This window comes from Spermophilus citellus (genome assembly GCF_964194105.1).
Source record: "Spermophilus citellus genome assembly, chromosome: 2".
Taxonomy (NCBI): domain Eukaryota; kingdom Metazoa; phylum Chordata; class Mammalia; order Rodentia; family Sciuridae; genus Spermophilus; species Spermophilus citellus.
In genome coordinates this window covers 241,943,747-241,965,831 of record NC_138183.1, presented here as the reverse complement: position 1 = coordinate 241,965,831, position 22,085 = coordinate 241,943,747, and the positions used below count along the sequence as shown (strand labels likewise).

At 36.4% G+C, this 22,085-nt stretch overlaps 1 protein-coding gene across 1 annotated transcript; it reads left to right on the top strand.

Moving 5' to 3' along the window:
• Positions 1-6,885: 6,885 nt before the first annotated feature.
• On the top strand, positions 6,886-7,824 carry LOC308641880 (olfactory receptor 9G4-like; the record flags this gene model as incomplete). Its single annotated transcript, XM_081280459.1, has 1 exon — positions 6,886-7,824. One exon carries the CDS (start codon positions 6,886-6,888, stop codon positions 7,822-7,824), a length of 939 nt encoding a protein of 312 aa, XP_081136585.1.
• Positions 7,825-22,085: the final 14,261 nt, after the last annotated feature.

The following is a 22,085-nucleotide window of genomic DNA, read 5'->3' as shown; positions in this document are numbered from 1 at the left end:
TGAGGATGGGCCACTCTAGAGATCTCGCTCCTTGGTTTGCAGATTCCTGTTGTCTCAAGGCCTCCTCCATTGATCCTTTGGATGGTGCCCACATAGAACGAGGACACAATGATGATAATGTGATTTAGATCCATTGTGTCAACTTTTCATGGAATGCTACTCATATCAACATACCCTAAGTAATACATTATCTTCAAATTGCAGATGAACTCTAATTGAGTCTTTGGAGAGTGGGATACACATTCCCTGTTGCTGTGTGGGAGGAGTCTCCAAGGCCTGCTGAGGAAATGCATAAATTGAGTCCAACCAAGTCATGACTAGAATCCAAAGGAAAGGGCAAAGGTTGCTATTTCCAGGAGCTGGCCTTTCTGATCAAAGGTAGGTACCAGGGATCAGGATCAGCAAAGTGATTTGACTTTTCTCTGACATCAGCTGCTGTTAGAAAGGGGATAGAGTTTCATATGGCACCTAATGAATCATTGCTAGTCCACACACACACACACACACACACACACATACTCCCTACTTAATCTATTCCAGCCAGTGATGTGTTTTCATCTACAATTTAAAATGTAATCTGGTAGTTGAGTTAGACTATGAATGTTCATCCATGAGGTGGAGAAATAAAGAGGGCCAAATACTGTGACATGCTGTAGACTCCAGTTGTGCTCTGCCCTGTAATCTCCAGACTTCTAGGGTACTCGTGATCATTGTTTGGTACTGATTTTCAGGTATAAGAGGATCACATCATTTCCACATAGTACTATGTGCCTCATTGAAGAGAGTAGGGCAGGGCTGCTACAGGGTAAGATGCATAGCTATATCCATTCTAACATAGGAGACTTTAGTGCCAAGAGCCCTAATAGTTCTGTGTTTATTAACTCATATCTTCATTATAACTGGCTACTAGTTTCAAATACCAGGTGGATGTGAGGACTTGAGAAAGAGTCTTTTTTCTTATTTATCCTTCCTTCTATGTAGTGATACAGTATACTCTACTGGCAAATTGCATTGTCTTATAGATTTTAAACCTAAACAGTTTGAGGTAGGTTATAAATACTTAGGTTATAAATAGGTTAGAAAATAGCATAAACACATAAAGGAAATTATTCATTATAGAAATATTTAAAAAGGGTTCTTTTGTTATTAGAACCTGTTATATATGCTGCATTATATATAGGGGTGTTGTTTTGGGGTCAGAGGGAAGACACAATTCAATCAAGAAGACTTAGAAGTTGTTTCACGGGGAAATAGGGAATTGTTAACAGATACAAACTGATGGAGACTGTTGGCTAAAAGTGAGCAAGGCACATATAATAGTTATTAGAATGAGATTTAGTCTGAAAATGGCAATTAATAAAGATTTAAAAGAGAATAAGGAATGAACCAAGCAAACATCTTGAGAACAGTGAATCAAGTAGAACAAAGAGAAATCTTTGATCTTGGGACTGAGTTGCCACATTGGTGGAATTGTGAGAAAGTTGGCAAGGCTGCAACAGAAGGAAAGAAGAATGGAGACTAAGATATTGTACCTTGTAGACTAAGCCATAAGTGATGTCTTGGTTGTAGTAATACACTTGATCTTTATTTAGAATGAAATGAAAACTTAACAGTTGTTTAAATTAAAAAGTGATGCCACCTGCTCTGTCCTTGTATTTTAAGTGTTATCCTGGATGCCCTATTGAAATAGATTCAGGGGAACAACGGTGTAGACCAGTTAGAAGTTCTTTCAGTACTTGTTGCAGAAGATGATGGTGGTTTAGGGCAGGATGGCAGCAATGCAGGTGTTTAAAAAGGCACAGCTCAGGATAGGTGAGGGCACAGGATTTCCTAAGTTATTGAAAAGTAAATAGGAGACCAAGAGAGTAGGTTGATTCCCAATTTTTGACTTGACAAATTGAAACACTGGAACTTCAGTAATTGATATAGGAAACAAAGAGATAATTTTTGGAAACAAAGATTCAGAATGAAACTTTAAGTGTGCCATTATAAATTGTCAGTGTAAGACAAAACTTACTATGCTTGAATCTTAGAATGTTTACACTGAGAAATATGTCTAGGAAATCCATGGGAACATTTTCAGAGTTTGTGAATGCTCTAAAATTTTGTGAATCTATGTGTGTGTATGTGCATGTGTGTGAATGTGTGTGGGTATGGAAAAAATTATAATCATCTGAAACATATTAGAAATGCATAAAAAACATATCAAGGAAATGCATAATTCCAAAACTTTCAGAGAAATTAATATCTTGCAGATAAAGAAATTAAGGACTATAATGGTTAGAGAATGTGCACAATGTTACAGTATTTTGGGGAGAAACAAGAATGAAATTTCAAATGTTTAGGTTTACATGGTGTCACAATCCTGTAATCCCAGTTGCTCAGGAGGTTGAGGCAGTAGGGTCAAAAGTTCAAAGTCAGCCTCGGCAATTTAGCAAGGCCATAAGCAACTTAGTGAAACCCCTTTTCAAAATAAAAAATAAAATAAAATAAAAGTGGCTGGGAATTTGAGTCAGTGGTTAAAAACTCTTGGTTTCAATTTCTGGTTTAAAGAGAGAAAGAGAGAGAGAGAGAGAGAGAGAGAGAGAGAGAGAGAGAGAGAGAGAGAGAGAAAGAGAGAGAGAGAGAGAGAGAAAGAGAGAGGGAGGGAGGGAGGGAGGGAGAGGGAGGGAGGGAAGGGGAGGGGGGGAGGGAGGGAAGGGGAGGGGGGGAGGGAGGGAGGGGAATACTGTTATTTTTCCTGCTTTCCATCATTGACTTCAATTAAAAGTAAGACAGTGTCCCATTATTCAATATGTGTTTACTGAAGGGTACTTAATCTACTGCACTGCACTGTATTGCATGCAATATGAGACTATTTTTAATGAGGTATTATGTATAAATATTAACAAATTGGAATTATATAAGGTTGGTGCTTGCAAAAACCTCAGAAACTTTCCCTGTGAATTGTGCTTCTGAAAGGAGATAACTCCCCCAAGATCACATGGATGATGAGCACTAGGGAAGTATCTGATAGGCCAATGAACTTTTGCAATTTAAAGCCAATCAAAGATTTGAGAAAGTCATATCTGTTTATTTTGATGCCTATTTTCTGTTAGTCCTTTTAAAAGGGTTATATCCAAACATTGGTGCTGAGTAGATGAAAAGTGTTCTCCGATGTTTTTCTCTGAGGGTTTATATTTAAGTTCTTCTATTTATGATTCTAATGCTTTTCAGGGAAAATTTTCAGAGTTGTGTGTGATGGGAGGGTGGCAATCTCATTTTTTTTGCAAGTGCTCGCCAGTCCCCCCCAGCAGGTACCAAAAAGACTCTTATTTCCACATTGTGTATTCTTGTTCCACTTTTGAAGATTATTTGCATGTGTTGATTTTAGGGATTTTGAATTTGTTGCATTGGTCTATCTGTCTGTTTTGGTGCAGTATAAATCATTGTTTTGATTACTGCAGCTTTGAATTAGATTGATATCAGGAAGTGTGATGCCTCCAGCTCAGCCATTCTTTGTTATGATGGCCTGAGTTACTTGGGACATTTTGTGGATCCAGTGAAATTATGTTTTTTTTTTTCCTAGTTCTGTTAAAAATCTCATTGCAACATGAATGAACATATAGGACATTCTCTAAGTGAAACAGGTCAGAGAGAAAAACAATTACTGTCTGAGCTCATTTAACTCTATAATCATAGAAACAGACTAGAATATTGGCTGCCAGAAGCTGCAGATCAGGGAATGGAATCAGCCTGTCAGTGAAAATGAGTATGTCCTATGGATCCAATCACTGTACACTGTACAAACACACACCATATAACATGATGGATATGGATAACAATACCATATTGAATACTTGTAATGTGCTAAAATAGATTCTAAACGTTCTGATCATAAAAATGATGGCAAAAATATGTGAATCTTAAAAACAGTGTATGAAAGTAGTTGGGAAGAAAAATTCAGCATTTAGCAAAATTCCAAATGACTCTACATCTTGGCATAGATTGCCTCTTTGTAGAGCTTGACATTATTAAATTTCTCAGGATGTTGAACTTTCATAATTAGTTAATTATTATTCTCTCCCTAGCGGGGAGGGGAACACTTACCATTTGTTAGGTGCATTTTCTTTCCAGACTTTGGCTCTTTATCTTATTTATGGAAGATTGAAAATGCATTCTATTTTAAAGGTTAACATTATAGGTGGGGATATGATTAAAAGACTTTTCCAAGATTCCAGATCTACCAGGAAATAAGATCATAATTAGAACTTAGACAGCATTTCAGTAATTCAATGCTTCCTGTGCCAGGCCTGTCTGCCTTCAGCTGGACTTTCTGATATGCTGTGGTTATCTTAGCTCAGCACTGGATCACATAGAGTAGCCCCGCACCATGTCTGTGGGTCAGCTTCATGTCAGTTTGTGTACCAGAGAGAGCAGGACCTGATGCCTCAATATCCTGCAAGGTAGCCCAGGATAATTTACATGGTGTGTACAGGATTTCCAAAGTGACAAAGATTACAGAAAACCTTTTAAGCCTTAGAGTTGTAATATATATGGGTCTTTCTACTTCAACCTATTCATGAAAATGAACCACCGGACTGAACTCACAATGTGAAAACAAAACAACTACTCTAGAAATCAGTAAGTAGTCCTCTTTTTGACAGTGTAACATAGATTACTGAATCAGTGATTTATTCCTTTTCTCTTATCAAATGAGAAATTTGATGCCAAATAGAATATGGTCTAATTCTGGTGCACACAGAAGTCAGAACCATAATTAAAATACTCTATATTTTAGTGGAGAGTCCTCAACCTTTCATGCGATTTATTTATTCAACATTTCAGAGACCTAAAAGATTTTGTGTAAAAACAGACCTAGGACACACTTATTAACAAGTACATATTTTGGAAATTCTCATCTCTCCAGCCTTTCCCAGAATTTTGGAGATGATGTTAAGGAAATATAAATTCCTCTCTACAGGACAGATGGAGACTAATGATCTTTTTCCTGTCCTCCAGGATAAGGTTGCATGTTATTCAATCTGCCTTACTCTATCTGTAATTTTGTTTCTTTGATCCTTGGAATTGAACCAAGGGTTGCTTAATCACCAAACCACATGCCATGCTCTTTTTATATTTTAACTTAAGACAGGATCCTGCTAAGTGCTGGAGCATTACTAAATTGCTATGGCTGGTTTTGAACTTGCGATCCTCCTGCCTTAACCTCCTGAGTCACTGGGATGAACCATCAACCCTGGTTTTACCTCATTTCCCTCTTTACTGAAATTCTGGTCTCAACAGGTGACAGAAGAATGAGTTTCCCTCATTCACTCTGAGGTTACATTAAACCCTCATTATAACTTTAGTCTCTGTTGGTTTAAAGGCTAAAACCAATGTATCTTCAACAAGTTTTGTGACAACCTGATGCTCCAGGAACGTCCAAGGCACCTTCCTTCACCATCCTCCCTTAACCTCTCTCAGGTCCTCTACCTCACTAGACTCTCTGTGTGAAAGTTCTGATACACTGATTATGCTGTGAGTGATCTCCACTTGGTCCTCACCTCAAATTCGGATATCATTTTCTTAAATGTTTGTCACTTTTAGAGTCATTTTAAATATGAGAATTTTTAAATATTTCACGATTTTCTGTGAAGATTTTAATAAAATACTAAAGAAAGGATTCTAACAATCATTTACCTAGTTTCAGTCAAACCAATAAGTGAGGTAATTCACTCTGACCATTTAATCACACATTTCCCCAAATTTTCTTTAAAAAATGATCTTAATATGTCCTAGATTTATTTGTGTGGACAAGTGATAACATAGTAGAGAAAGTTCATAGTAACCATTGTGGGTATAACCAAATGTTTATAGGTTATTGTACAAAATCCATAATCTAAGATAGTTGTTCTTGAATTTGAGCAGATTCATAAATAAAAACCACATTGTTATTCATATAAATACCATAATGCTACCTGATAGATAAGAAATTTTCATTAACTTTTGAAAGACAATTGTATTTTTTTTTAATTAAGTCTATATACCAAATACAGGGCTGAGTGTTGTTATGTGTATGTTCCTCACACATTCTGGCAACATGACTGGAAGCCATTAATAATCATTGTGAACTTTTTCTTCTCCCCTGTTGATAAGAGATCAGCCCTACATTATAGAGTTTAAAATATGGAAGTTCCACATCTTCGTCAAAACTTTTTGTTGTTTGTATTCTTAATAGGTGCCATTCTGACTGGAATGAGATGAAATCTTAAATTAGTTTTGATTTGCATTTCTCTAGTTGCTGGAGAAGTTGAACATTTTTTCATATATTTGTTGATTGATTATATATCACCTTCTGAGTGCAAAGTGAAGTTAACCAATCCCTCCAAAATCAAATATTGAATGTTCTCTGTAATATAAAGAGGCTAATTCATAGTGGGATTGGGAGGGAGAGCATGGGTGGATTAGATGAACTCTAGATAGGTTAAGGGGTAGGAGAGGAAGGGAGGGAAAATGGGGTAGAAAACACAGAGGAAGGAGATGGACATCATTATGCTAAATACATATATAAAGACAAAAACGGTGTGAATATACTTTGTATACAACCAGAGATGTGAAAAATTGTGCTCTATATGTGTAATATGCATTGCAATGCATTATTCTGTCATATATAACAATTTGGATAAATAATTAAAAAAATAAGCTCCATACTTAAAATCAGATTCAGACCCAAAATCAAGCTCTCTTAAGTAACAAATCAAATCCTATAATTCCAAATAATAAGCAATAAAACTTGAGAGCCTTCTAATAGTTCTAAACTTAATTGATTTACAGTTTCTCATAATAGAAATTTTCACTAAGTTATTTCCCACTCAGTTTGATACACAGGTATTCCTCTTTCTGGACATGGAAATAGGAAATCGCACCATCCTGAATGAATTCATCTTGTTGGGCATCTCAGCAGATCCCCGGTGGCAGCTAATTCTTTTTGTGATATTTCTGATGCTCTACTTGCTAACCATGTCAGGTAATATGACACTGGTCATCTTAATCAAGATTGATGCCCGGCTGCATACACCTATGTACTATTTTATTGGCAGTCTGTCTTTTTTGGATTTCTGGTACACCTCTGTATATACCCCTAAAATCTTGGCAATCTGTGTCTCCGAAGACAAGCGCATTTCCTTGGCTGGATGTGGGGCTCAGTTTTTCTTCTCCTGCTTGGCAGCCTACACAGAGTGCTATCTCCTAGCAGCCATGTCATATGACCGCCATGCAGCAATTTGTAACCCACTGTTTTATTCAGGCACCATGTCTGCTTCTGTTTGCATTGGGCTTGTTGCTGGATCCTACATAGGAGGCTTTCTGAATGCCATAGCCCACACTGCTAACACCTTCCGCCTGAGTTTCTGTGGTAACAATGTCATCGACCACTTTTTATGTGATGTTCTACCATTGGTAAAAATGTCCTGCACAGACACTCGGGTATATGTCATAATCCTTTCCAGTATGGTTGGCTTTACTGTCCTCTCCTGCCTTCTGGCCATCCTCATCTCTTACTTCAACATCCTCCTGGCCATCCTGAGGATCCATTCAGCCTCAGGAAGGCGCAAGGCATTCTCCACCTGTGCTTCCCACCTGGTCTCTGTCATGCTCTTCTATGGATCCTTGCTCTTTGTATACTCGAGGCCCAGTTCCAGCTACTCCCTGGAGAGAGACAAAGTGGCTGCCCTGTTCTACACCATCATCAACCCATTGCTCAACCCTGTCATCTATAGCATCAGAAACAAAGATGTCAAAGAGGCCTTCAGGAAAGCAATACTGTCCATAGGACCACAAGCTTGAGATTTATTTTATGCCTTTATTGCAGTTTGCAAATTATTGTTTTTTAGACCAGGTTGTATGAGTTTCTATAGGTAGTTATGCTTGTAAACTTAATAGTTATAAGAATGAAATATTGGTCAAAACACACTTTTATTTTCAGGAGTGCTGGTTCTTCCTTTCTCTCTCTTTCTGGCCATGCAGTGAACAGTCCTTCTCCAGCTGGTCCTTCTGTCATGATGTTACCACAGGCCCAAAGCAACAGGGCCAATCAACCATGGAGCAAAATATCCCAAACTAACAGCCAAAATAAACCTTTTTTTAATGTTAATTGTGTCAAGAATTTGTTATAGTCTTTGAAGCTGATAACCACATTTATAAAGTGAAAGGGATTTCAAGTTGATATAATTACTATTATTTTTCAGTGAATAAATAAGATACTGGATATAGATGGTGGGGCAGTTTTCCTGGGAGAGAACTGTCCTTTATCTAGGACTTTTGATCCTGATTAATATTTATTGGATTCTTGTCTCATAAATATTTATAAGAAAGTGATATGATTCTTGTTTCCATGAAAAATGATGATAATCTATCCTTGGAACCACTCACACAACACAGTGGGGCACACATTCAGTATGACTTCTCTGAAACCCACTTATGCATGTGCACAGAGATGAATGAGGAGTTGAGCTCTGAATTTTTCAGACCCAGGAGAACATGGTTACCTGTTAGTGTATGCCAGCCAGCTAGCACATTATCCTCCTAGTTAAGATTAAAAATTCATATTTGAATGTAAAAATAAATTTTAATTTAGAATTATTTAAATTTCTATTTTTAGAGACAAATTTCTTTGGTCTGGAGATTTTTTGAACATTTTATGTCACTAGAGTAGATAGTCTCCAAAGAGAATAATTATGGGGATAGTTAAGTGATATATCACACAAAATGTGTAATTCCCCACCAAAAAATCTTGTAGAGAGTTTGGCTAACCTGCAGAATAGCATTTTAATAAATGTGTGAGTCAAGTAAGTATGAACTATCATATGTGTCTGTGATATCTAAAACAAACCAATTCAGTTACAACGGAAAAAAAAAAACACAACAAATTTTGAACTAAGGTAGAAAATGTAATCTCAGGAACTGCAGCCAGGTGCAGTGACCTAAGCCTGTAATCCCAGTAGCTCCAGAGGCTGAGGCTAGAGGATGATGAATTCAAAGCCAGTCTCAGCAAAAGCAAGGCACTTTGCAAATCATTGAATTTATTTCTCTAAATAAAATACAAAATAGGGCTGGGGATGTGGCTCAATGGTCAAGTGTCTCTGATGTCAACTGCTGGTTACCCCCCCCCTCACCCCACCCCCGTGCCCCACCAAAAAAAAAAAAAAAAAAGAATTCATAGAATGTCTGACTAGTTTTAGTTTAAGTCAATGAAGGCCTTCTAGATGTTAAATTACTGTGATCATTGTAGTAAATGTCAAGATATGTTCCTCCCCAGGGCTCATGATTATCTTCTAAAAAAGTACATTCAATTTTATGTTTTTAAATTTCAAATTTTCTCATGCAACTTTTGCCTACTAATTGAGCAATTTCAGTTAAATAATACATTTAAAGTACTTATATTTAAAGAATAATTAGTTGTGATTCACATATACACGTGTATATGTGTGTGTTTTTGTATGCATATTGAAACATATATATGTTTGTATTCCACAAACACTATTGTTTGTCTTTGGCATAAATATATTTTAAATATGATATCAAATATTCCGGCAGGATAAAATCTTCCAACACTGGAGGGGAAGGAACTGAGAGCTGCTGGGGAACAAGACCACATGGCATTGATCAAATAATGTTACGTGCTTTCAGGAATAAGACATAATGAATGCCACTCTTATGTAAATTATAATACATCACAAATAAGCATCTCCAACATTTACCTAAAATATAAAACTAAAAGAAAACTGTTTCCATGAAATGTTATAGTTATTGTTTCATTATGCTTCTTCATTCTGCTACTTCAGAATGCCTTAAGATGTTTTAAAAAAGTTTCTATTCTTGGTGTTTCCTGATTTGCTTGCTTTTTATGGGATTTTGGTGTTTGTTTTTTTCTAATCATGGATTTAATCATAATGTAAAATGTTGTGTTTTGGTCTCCAGTAGTGAGGTATACTAGTTCTCTTTGTGAATAGTCATCATTTTCAGAAAATGCAATGAGAAGACCGTGAAGATATTTCAAAGAAATCATTTCTATAGTACTTATCACATCTTAGTAGGAAATGGCTGTTAGAATGGATGCTTATACATAAATTGGCACAATTTGTCCTAGGAGGGAAATTCAAATTCTTATTTGATTCTACAGCTTATGATGAGTTACTCCATTAATTGCAAGGGAGACTTGTATCCTTGGAGAAAAGGCATCAAAACTGCTCAAAGTGTATGTACCCATCTTCTTCTAAGCCTTTATATGAATGGCTTGCAGCCATTTTCCAAGGTATTACAGATCACCTGGGGATGTGATAGGTAATCTTGATGGGCAACTTGTTTGGATTGAGAGATAACTAGGAAATTCAGAAAGCACACTTCTGAAGGTATCTATGAGAGTGTTTATAGAGATGATTGGCATGTTCACCAGAAAACAGAGTAAGGAAGGCCTGCCCTGAATGTGGGGAAACCATCGAATGGGGTGAGTGTCCAGATGGAACCAAAAATGGAATAAAGAGGAAGTCCACAAGTATACACTTATGTACAAGCTGGATTCTTCTTGAGCAGATATTTTTGTTTTTTGCTATGACTTTTATCTCAGAGCATTAAACTTCAGATTCTTCAGGCTTTTATTGTGAATTCACACCAAGGAGTCACCAGGGAAATCCCAGTGTTCAGCCTTGGACTGGGGCTGCATCACTGGTTCTTCTTGTTCTGATCTTTCAACTTCTTGGACTGAGCAGCTACTGATTTCTCATCAACTGGACTAAAGAAAGCAATGTGTACTATTACTTTGTCCTGAGTGCATGCCTCAGTGGTTCCAAATATACAGCAGATCACTATTTACCCAGAATCACAAATCACATTGAGTAGAGATACAAGTAAAGCAGAAACATTTTAAGTTTATTCCCCTCACTCTTGGCACAACTATTAACATTTTTTTAAAGACTCAAATGCAATGGACGTTATTCAAATTTGTCCCTGTAGACACTCTCTCCGAATATAGCAAAGAGAATGCAATCTCATGTCCTTGGGAGAAATAGAGAGGTAAATGTATTCATTGAAGTCTTGAATGCTTCAGAGTTCAGGGTTTCATGTGTTGCATTCTACCCACCTCTTTTGGGTGGAGAGATGCATTGAGGGTCTTCATTTGGAAGTTATGATTGAACATTTTTTATAGGTAGACAGGTCCAAGCCAGGTTGCAGAAATAGTAAGTTTTATTCTTGGGAAATAAAATGGAGAGAACAAAATGAAGGCTGAAGTAGAAACAAATATTTATCTTCAAAGACTACAGTTGAATGAGGTGCTCCCTAGCATGCAACAGTTGAGCCTTGGAGGGATAAGCAAAGGACTTTGAGGTCAGTGTGTTTGCAGAAACTGAGACTGAGACAGGCTGAGACTGTCACACTGTACTGAATCTTCAAAGTCATAGACTGTCATACAGAAAGTCCTACATTCTTTATGTCCACACAGACATATACCCTTCTGTCTATATTTGCATTCATGGGGAGATTGCCACTAGTCAATTAGATGAGTTGACATGCACAGTGAATGTATGTCAGCCTGTTTCCCCACACATCCCATGTGGGGAGCCACAGTGAATGACCACACCTTCCAGTCCCGATGACTCAGATTCTGACCAACCACTGCATTCACTGTGGCTTGGGCAGGGTTTAGCTCAGATAGTAAGGGGTCTTCTTTGGAGGGTGTGCCCCTAGGTTTGAGTTACACTCACCTGTCCCTTGTAGACCTGCCCCTTCTGCCCTTTGTTGGATAGAACTCTTTAAGAACAAGAGTCACCCCAATAGAAGTTCACTTCTGAACATGTTACCTCTCTCATCAGCCTCTTGTGACTTTCTCTTGCTCTTCCTTTTGGGGAGCCTGAGGTGGGGAGCCTGAGCTGAGAGCGGGGAAGCTCTCCTGAAGCTTGTGTAAAAGTAAGTTGTGTCTGTGTTTTATTTGGTGCCCCTGTAAATTCACACAAGGGATCTTAAGTTCAGCTGCCTGCATTGGACGGGGGCAGCAATCTCATTTGATGCCCAAGGGACCATTGTATATCATGACCACAGCAGGTGACATCAAATCTATATCTGTATCTATACCATTTCCTTCCAATCATCTGAACTGATTTAGCTACTTCTATTGGTTAGGTCCAAATGCTAAAAGCAGAAACCAGTGTTGTCCTTTGATATGCCGTCACACTCTGGAAGGACTGGTGGATCACTTGGGTAGCAGGTAGATGAGATTAGACAACTTCTTGCTCAACCTCACAGGGATAATGGCTTGCTTTCAGGATTTATTAAATTTTGTAAGATTTATTTATTTTACCCATTTTTCCTGACAGTATGTCTAGTTAATGACTTACATAATCCCTTATGCATGTTTTATTAGTGTGGTCACTGATTTTTCCTGCTTATAATCCATTCTCCATGCATCTGTTCTGATAATTCTCCAAACATTTTATCTAATGTCAATTATACTTTTCTTTTTAAAATGCATCATGGTTCTCTGTTGTCTTTAAGATTGCAACAGGTTGCCTATAGGTAATTTTAAGCTGAGTACCTGTTCCAATTTAAACTACCTCAGGGAATATGAAGAGAGTCACAGTGTGCTCTCATAACCGTACACTTAAACACAGTGCCAAGGAGTCACCGGGGGGAGCGCTTGACCATGGGGAAAGGGAATTTAATTATGTAGACTTGCTGCAAGAGCTAGGATGCAGAGGTGGTTTCTAGAGTTTTTACATCATTAAGGTTCCTTTTTATTGGAATCCTAAAAGATTTGTATTTAAGTTGTGGTAAGAAAGGGAAAAATGGACGGCACTAGAGCAGATTATGCTTTGTGAAGCTAGCCAATCCCTAAAAAACAAATACCAAATGTCTTCTTTGATATAATGAGAGCAAATATGAACAGAGCAGGGAGGAAGAGTAGGAAGAAAAGAGTAACATTAATCAGTGACATGAGATGGGAGGGAAAGGGAGAGAAAAGGGAAATTGCATGGAAATGAAGGGAGACCCTCATTGCTATACAAAATTACATATAAGAGGTTGTGAGGGGAATGGGAAAATAAACAAGGAGAGAAATGAATTACAGTAGATGGGGTAGAGAGAGAAGAAGGGAGAGGAGGGGAGGGGGGATAGTAGGGGATAGGAAAGGTAGCAGAATACAACAATTACTAATAGGGCATTATGTAAAATTGTGGATGTGTAACCGACGTGATTCTGCAATCTGCATTTGGGGTAAAATTGGGGGTTCATAACCCACTTCAATCTAATTTATGAAGTATGATATGTCAAGAGCTTTGTAAAGTTGTGAACAACCAATAAAAAAAAAGAAAGGAAGGAAAAATACTGTCAGACAAATGTATCCTTAAGTCTCTGTAAATACCCACAACGTTCCACTGCACAGTGACTTAGAAGGATTGTTCTAACAACAATGCAGGTTGAAAGGGAAACTCCTCAATCCATTTACCAAGTGCTCATCTACCCAAGGTCATAATGAAGGAGACAGTACCACAGAGCACCCTGGGATTGCCAAAGGCCACACATAGAATGAGGGAAGTCAGAAATACTCAGAGAAAATATCAGGGAAAAGGGGCCAGAAGACACTTATGGGAAAAATAGAAACAGGGACCTAAAATTATAACCCTGATTGTATCCTTCTATATATGAGTGATTTTTTACATGATGGAGGAAATTCAGTGAATACTTACTTGAATGGCAGAGTTAACACTTTCTCATTTCCTCAGAATAACACTATTATTAGAGGTTGAAGTCTTGTAGATGCAATTCTTGCTTTGCAAAGTTTCAAGGTAAATAAACATTTCTAACATTGAGATAAACACTAAGCATTTGTTTGTTTTTTTTTACAAGATTTTTTATTTGTTCTTATTAATTATATGTGACATTAGAATACATTTTGACTTATCATATATAAATGGGGTACAACATCTCACTCTTCTGGTATTACACAATGTAGAATCACACCAGTCGTGCAATCATATTTGCACATAGGGGAATAATGTCTAATTTATTCTACTATTCTTTGTACCTTCACATCTCCTCTCCTCCCTTCCCTCCCCTCTAACTCCCAATACATCTATTCTTCCCTAGCCCTCACACTCTTATTGTGAATTAGCATCGACATATTAGAGAAAACATTCAGCACTTGATTCTTTGGGATTGGCTTATTTCGCTTATCATGATATTCTCTAGCTCCAAACATTTACCTGCAAATGCTATAATTTCATTCTTTTTTAAGGCTGAGTAACATTTTATCATGTATATATACCACATTTTCTTTATCCATTCATCTATTGAAAGGTTGGTTCTATAATTTAACTATTGTGAATTGAGCTGTTATAAATATTGATGAGGCTGCATCGCTGTAGTATGCTGATTTTAAGTCCTTTTGGTATAAACTATGGAGTGGGATAGCTGAATCACATGGTGTTTCCTTTACAAACTTTCTGAATAATCTCCATACTGCTTTCATGACATTTGCACAGTGAACTTCACCATCAGGTGTATCTGTAAAGCACCAATTTTTAAAAAAATATAAGTAAATATAAGGAATACAAATAGAGTAGAGGAATGGGAACAGATATAGCAAGGAGGGTGGGAAAAGAGAAAATTGGGGAGCACAGAAGTAGAGCAAATTGTATTCTAGGCGTGTATGATTATGTCAAAATGAACCCCACTATTCTGTATAACTACAAATGTATGCAAATAAAATTTTTTTTAAAAATCACAAATTTTAAGGCTCATACTCATGAAACTCGAAAACTGCAAATTAACATGTAGTGACAGCAAGCAGACCAGTGTTTTCATATGAGAGGTAGGAAGGAGAATGAAGGGTGAGGGGGAGAGGTTACAATGAGATGTGAAAAAGTAAGTTAGGTTGGGATGTTCACTGCCTTGATTGTAGTGTGATTTCATGTGTGTACACATATCCAAAACTTAAAAAATTAAAAAAAATTAAATATGTGTAGTTCATTACATGTCAGTTATATCACAATAAAGCTGTTTGTATTTTTAGAGTAAAACACTGATAATGATGACTTTTTTAAAAGCAGATTATTTCCATATCATTCCTACCACCTTGTAGTCTCAGGAAATAATAAAATGAGACAATAAAAATATCAATATATGCTGTAGGAAACCCAAGCTGTTACTCTCTTTGTAAATTGACAATAATATATTTGTTTTTGTTTTAAAATAAATGATACAGAAGCATTTACAGATATTGTTGTGTACTAGTATACTTGTTATTTTTTTCAAACTTCATCAAAATGTAGTTTTTAAGTACAAATCTCATACAATTAAGATGGAAAACATGTTTTTTATATATTTATATACTGTAAACATCCATCATCAAGTTAATTAATATATCCATTACCTCCAATATCCTTTGTGTGGGTGTGTTTTGTTAGAACATTTAAATTCTATTCTTTAGCCAATTTCAAGAACACGACCCAGTATAATTAATTGTTATCAACATGTTTTACATTAGATCCTTACCACTTACTTGTTTTGTAAAACTTAAACTTTATACTATTCAAGTAAAATCTAATTATTCATAAAAATTAAGATTCTATGAATGTAAGTTTCTGCCATTTCAGTTTTAGGTAGGAATTGAAACCTAGAGAATGTTACTCTGGGATACCTCACCTTTCCTAGTTGTAGCACACTTTAACATATAAAACATGAGTTTTTACCAACATGTAAAGTCATAATACATGATGGTGCACCACTCCAGAGACCTCGCTTCTTGGCTTGCAGATGCTCTTCCCTCAAGGCCTCCTCTCATTGTCCTTTGGATGGTGCCCACACGGAACAGGAACACAATGATCATAATATGATTTAGAACCTTGTGTCAACTTTTAATGGAATGCTACTCGTATCTTCTTACCCTAAGCAATACATTATCCTCAAATTGCAGATGAACTTTAATTGGGTCTTTGGAGACTGGGGTACACATTCCCTACTGCTATGTGGGAGGAGTCTCCAAGGGCTGCTGAGGAAAAGCACAAATTGAGTCCAAGCAAGTCATGCTTAGATTCCAGAAAGCAGGGAAAGTGTTCCTATTTCCATGAACTGTCCTTTTTTGATCAAAGGTAGGTCCTGGGGATCAGTCTCAGCAAAGTGATTTGACCTCTATCTGACATCAGCTGCTGTTAAAAGGGGGATAGAGTTTCATAGGGCACCTAATGGATCATTGCTGGGCCACACACATGCACACACAAACACACACACTCCCTTTAAATCAGATTCCAGTCAATGATGTGTTTTTATCTTCAGTTTAAATTGTAATCTGGTAGTTGAGTTAGACCATGAATCCATGTGGTGGAGAAACAAAAAGGGCCAAATACTGTGACATGCTGTAGACTCCAGTTGTGCTCTGCTCTGTGTTTTCCAGCCTTCTAGAGTGCTCATTATCATTATTTGTGTTGATTTTCAGGTGCCAGAGAATTACCTTATTTCCTCAAATTACTGACTGCTTTCTTGAAGAGAGTAGGGCAGGGCTGTACAGGGTGAAATGTACCATCATATACCACATACAAGACTTTAGTGCCATACATCATATACTTGTACCACATACAAGACTTTAGTGCCATGAGCTCTGACAGTTTTGTGCCTATTAACTGACATCTTCATAGTAACTAGCAATTTGTTTCAAATTCCAGATGGATCTCAGGAATTGAGAAGAAGTCTTCTTCCTTATTTATCCTTCCTTCTATGTAGTGATACATTACACTGTACTGGCAACGTACATTGACTTATAGATTTTTAACCAAAGTAGTTTGAGCTAGGTCATAAATACTGTGGTTATAAATAGGTTAGAAAATGAGCATAACGTACAAAGGAAATAATCCATTATTCATTGTAGAAATATTTAATAAGGGTTCCTTTGCTACTGGGCCTGTTTTATATGCTGCATTAATAGGGGTGGGGCATTTTGGTCAGGAGGAAGAGACAATTCATTAAGGAAGACTTAGAAGTTGTATCATGGGGAAAAATGGAAGTATAAACAAACAAGAAAGTATGTTGGCTAGTGTAAGCAAAGCACATAGAAGAGAGTTATTAGGATGAGCTATAGTCTGAAAATGACATTTGATAAAGGTTGAAAGAAGAATAAGGAATGAGCCAAGCAAATATCTTGAGAACAGTGAATAAAGTAGAAGAAACAAACAGAAATCGTTGATACCAGGGTTGAGTTGCCACATTGGTGGAATTGTGAGAAAGTGGCAAGGCTGCAACAGAAGAAAAGAGGAATGGCTACTAAGTTATTCCACTTTGTAGACTAAGTCATGAGTGATGTCTTGGCCATTATAATATATTTTATTTTATTTTATTAGGAAGAAATGAAAAATTAACAGTTGTTTAAATTCAAAAGTGATGCTACTTGCTCTGTCCTTGTATTTTAAGTGTTATCCTGGATGCTCTATTGAAATAGATTCAGGAGAACAAAGGTGTAGACCAGTTAGAAGCTATTTCAGTACTTGTTGCCAAAGTTGATGGTGGTTTAGGGCAGGGTGGCAGCAATGCAGATGTTTAGAAAGGCACAGATCAGGATAGGTGAGGTCACAGGATTTCCTGGGTTATTGAAAGGTAAATAGGAGACCAAGAGTGTAGGTTGATTCCCAATGTTTGACTTGACAAATTGAAACAATGGAACTTCAGTAACTGATATATATATAGGAAACAAAGAGATCATTTTTGGAAGCAAAGATTCAGAATGCAACTTAATGCTAAATTAATCAATGCTCACTATAAAATGTCAGCACTGGACAAAACTTAGCTGTCTTTGAATCTTACAATTTTTTACCCTGAGAAACATGTCTAGGAAATCCTTGGAAAGGTTTAGGGAGTTTGTGAATGCTCTAAAGTTTTGTGGATCTATATATGTGTATGTACATGTGTGTGCATGTGTGTAGATATGGAAAGTATTAAAATCATTTGCATGATATCTTCAAGGAAATGCAAAACTGCAAAAATTTCAGAGTCATTAATTGTTTGCAGATAAAGAAACTGAGGACCATAAAGGTTAGAGAATGTGTACAACTTTACAGTACTTTGGGGGAAAACAATCATGAAATTGTTAATGTTTAGATTTACATGGTGTCACAAACCTGTAATCCAAGTGGCTCAGGAAGTTGAGGAGGATGATCAAAAGTTCTCAGCAACTTACTAAAGCCATAAACAACTTAGTGAAACCCTGCCTCAAAATTAAAAATAAATAAATAAATAAACAAACAAATAAATAAATAAATAAAATGGCTGAATATGTGTTTCAGTGGCTAAAAACCTTGGTTTCATTTCCTGGTTTTAAAAGAGAGAAGGAGTGATGAGATAGAGATAGAGATAGAGATAGAGAGATGAGAGAGAGAGAGAGAAAGAGAGAGAGATTGAGAGAGAAACTCTGTCATTTTCTCTGCTTTCCATCATTCACTTCAATTAAAATTAAGACAGTGTTCCATTACGCAAAGGTATGTGTTTACAGAAGGTTACTTAATCTACTGCATTTCACTGTGTTGAAATACAAGACTGTTTTTTATAAGGTATTATATAATAGTTGTTAACAAATTGGAATCATATCATGTTGGTGCTTGCAAAGTCTCAGAAAATTTCCCTGTGAATTGTGTTCCTGATAGGAGATAACTCCCTTGAGATCACATGGATGATGAGCACTGGGGAAGTATCCCAATTACAAGTTCAACGAACTTTGCACTTTAAAGCCAATCATTCTGTTCAATTATAAGATCTGATGAAGTCACATCTGCTTATATTGGTGCCTATTTTCTGTTAATAATTTTAAAAGGGTTATATCCAAACATCAAAACTGAAGTAGATATCAAAAAGTGTCCTCTTTTTTCTTCTGGGGGTTATTTGTAAATTCTCTTTATGTTTTTAATTATGTCAGGGGAATTTTTCTGAGTTTTGTGCAATGGGAGGGCAGCACTTTCATGCTTTTGCAAGTGCTCTCCAGTTTCCTCAGCACACAGCAACCAGAATCCCATTTCCACATTGTGCATTCTTGGTGATCTTTTAAAGATTATTTGCATGTATTGTTTTCTGGGATTTTGAATTTGTTGTATTGGTCTATGTACCTTCTTTTATGCAGTGTAATATACTGTTTTGATTATTGTAGGTTTGTATTAGATTGATGTCAGAAAGTATGATGCCTCCAGCTTAGCTCTTCTTAGTTATGATGGCCTGAGTTACATTTTGTGGAGTTACATTTTGTGGACAATTTGTGGATCCAAAGTAATTAATTATAAGATTTTTTTTCTACTTCTGTTAAAACTCTCCTTGCAACATAAATAAACATATAGGACATTCTCTAAGTGAAACAGGTCAGAGAGAAAAACAAGTACTTTCTGACCTCACTTAACTCTATAATCATAGACACAGATTACAATACAGGCACCAGAAGCTGTGGAGCAGGGAAGTGGGGAGATGGTCAAAGGGCACTACCTCGCAGTGAAAACCAGTAAGTCCTGTGGATCCGATCATTGTACACTGTGCAAACACACACCATTCAACATGATGGCTATGGATAAATATAGCATATTGAATACGTGCAATATGTCAATATAGATTCTAAATATTCTCATCCTAAAAATGATGGCAAAATATGTGAAGCTCAAAAACATTGTATAAAAGTAGGTGACAAAAAATTCAACATTTAGCAAAATTCCAAATGACACTACAACTTGGCTCATATTGCCTCTTTGTAGAACCTGACATTATTTATTTTACCAGGATGCTCAACATTCATAAATTAGTTAATTATTATTCTTTCCTGTGGAATAAAAACATTTACCATTTGTTAGGTGCATTTTCTTTCCAGGTTTTGGCTCTTCATCTCACTTATGGTAATATTGAAAATGCTTTATATTTTCAGAGGTGAAGATTTGGGTTGGGAGATGATTAAAAGACTTTCCTAAAAACCCAGATCTACCAGGAAATGGGATCTTAATAAGAATCTAGACAGCATTTCAATAATTCAGTTCTTCCTGTGCCAGGCCTGTCTGCCTTCAGCTGGAATTTCTGATATGCTGTGGTTATCTTAGTTATCTTAGCTCAGTTGAGCACTGGATCACATAGCCTCTGTTTCCAGCAAGGTAGCCCAATGATAATTTACATGGTGTGTACAGGATTCTCAAAGTGACAAAGACTATAGAAAACCTCTTAAGCCTTAGAGTTGTAATATATATGGGTCTTTCTACTTCAACCTATTCATGAAAATGAACCACCTGACTGAACTCACAAAGTAAAAACAAAACAACTATTCTAGAAATCAGTAAGTAATTCTCTTTTTGACAGTGTAACATAGATTACTGGATTAGTGATTTATTCCTTTTTTTCTTATCAAATGAGAACTTTGATGCCAAATAGAATATGGTCTAATTCTGATGCACACAGAAGTCAGAACCATAACTAAAATACTATATATTTTAGTGGAGAGCCTCAAGCTTTCATCTGATTTATTGATTCAATATTTCAAAAACCTAAAATATTTTGTGTAAAAACAGACCTAGGAAGCAATTATTACTGAATACAATTTTAAAAATTCTCATCTCTCCAGCCTTTCCCAGAATTTTGGAGATGAAGTTATGGAAATATAAATTCCTCACTAGAGGAGAGATGGAGACTAATGACCTTTTTCTGTTCTCCAGGATAAGGTTTCATATATACAATCTACCTTACTGTATCTGGAATTTCTCTTTCTTTCATTCTTTCTTTTGTTCTTTCTTTCTTTTCTTTTTCTTTCTTTCTTTTTTTTTTTTTTTTGATTCTAGGAATTGAACCAAGTTTTGCTTAATCACCGAGCCACATGCCTAGCTCTTTTTATATTTTAAGACAGGATCTCCCTAAGTTGCTTGGAGCATTACCAAATTGCTGAGACTGTCTTTGAACTTGCCATCCTCCTGCCTTAACCTCCCAAGTCGCTAGGATTTCAGGCATGTTCCGCTAACCCCAGCTCTACCTCCTTTTTCCTCTTTAGTGGAATCCTGATCTCAACAGATGACAGAAGAATGAGTTTCCCTCATTCATTCTGTGGTTACATTAATTCCTCATTTTGGCTTCAGTCTCTGTTGGTTTAAAGGCTAAAATAAATGTATCTTCAACAAGTTATGTGACAACCTAATGCTCCAGGCATGCCCAAGACACCTCCCTCCACCATCCTCACTTAGTCTCTCTCAGGTCCTCTACCTCACCAGGCTCTCTGTGTGAAAGCTCTTATACACTTATTATGCTCTGCACTTGGTCCTTACCTCAAAAGGGAAGATCATTTTCTTAAATGTTTGTCATTTTTAGGACTCATTTAAATATGGGAATTTTAATATTTTCAAAAATTTCTGGGAAGCTTTGAATAAAAGACAAGACAATATGTTCTATCAATCATTTACCTAGTTCAGTCAACTCAAAAAGTGAGGTAATTCACTCTGACCATTTAGTTACACTTTTCCCCAGCTTTTCTTTAAAAAAATGAGCTTAATAAGTCCTAGATTTATTTATGTAGACAAGTGATGACATAGTAGAGAATGTTTGTAGTAACATTGTGCATATAACCGAAAGTTTAAGGTTATTGTACAAAATCCATAATCTAAGATAGTTGTACTAAAGTTTGAGCAAATTCAGAAATAAAAATTACATTGGTATTCATATAAATACCACAATGCTACTTGATATATAGGAAGTTTTCTTTAACTTACAGAAGAAAGGAGGAATTTTTTAAATTAAGGCTATGCACCAGAGGACTGAGTGTATTATGTGTGTCTTTTTCACACATACAAACAATGAGACTGGAAGCCATTAGCAATCATTGTGAACTTTTTCTTCTCCCTAGTTTGATAAGAGACTGGCTCTACATTACCGAGTTAAAATAAAGGAAACTCCAACTTTAAAATCAGATTCTTACCCAAATCCAAGTGCTCTTAATTCACAAATCTCCTATAATTCCAGATAATAAACAATACAACTCTAGAGGCCTTCTAATAGTTCTGGACTTAATGGATATACTGTTTGTTTCTCTCAATAGAAATTGTCACCAAGTTATTTTCCCATCATTATGA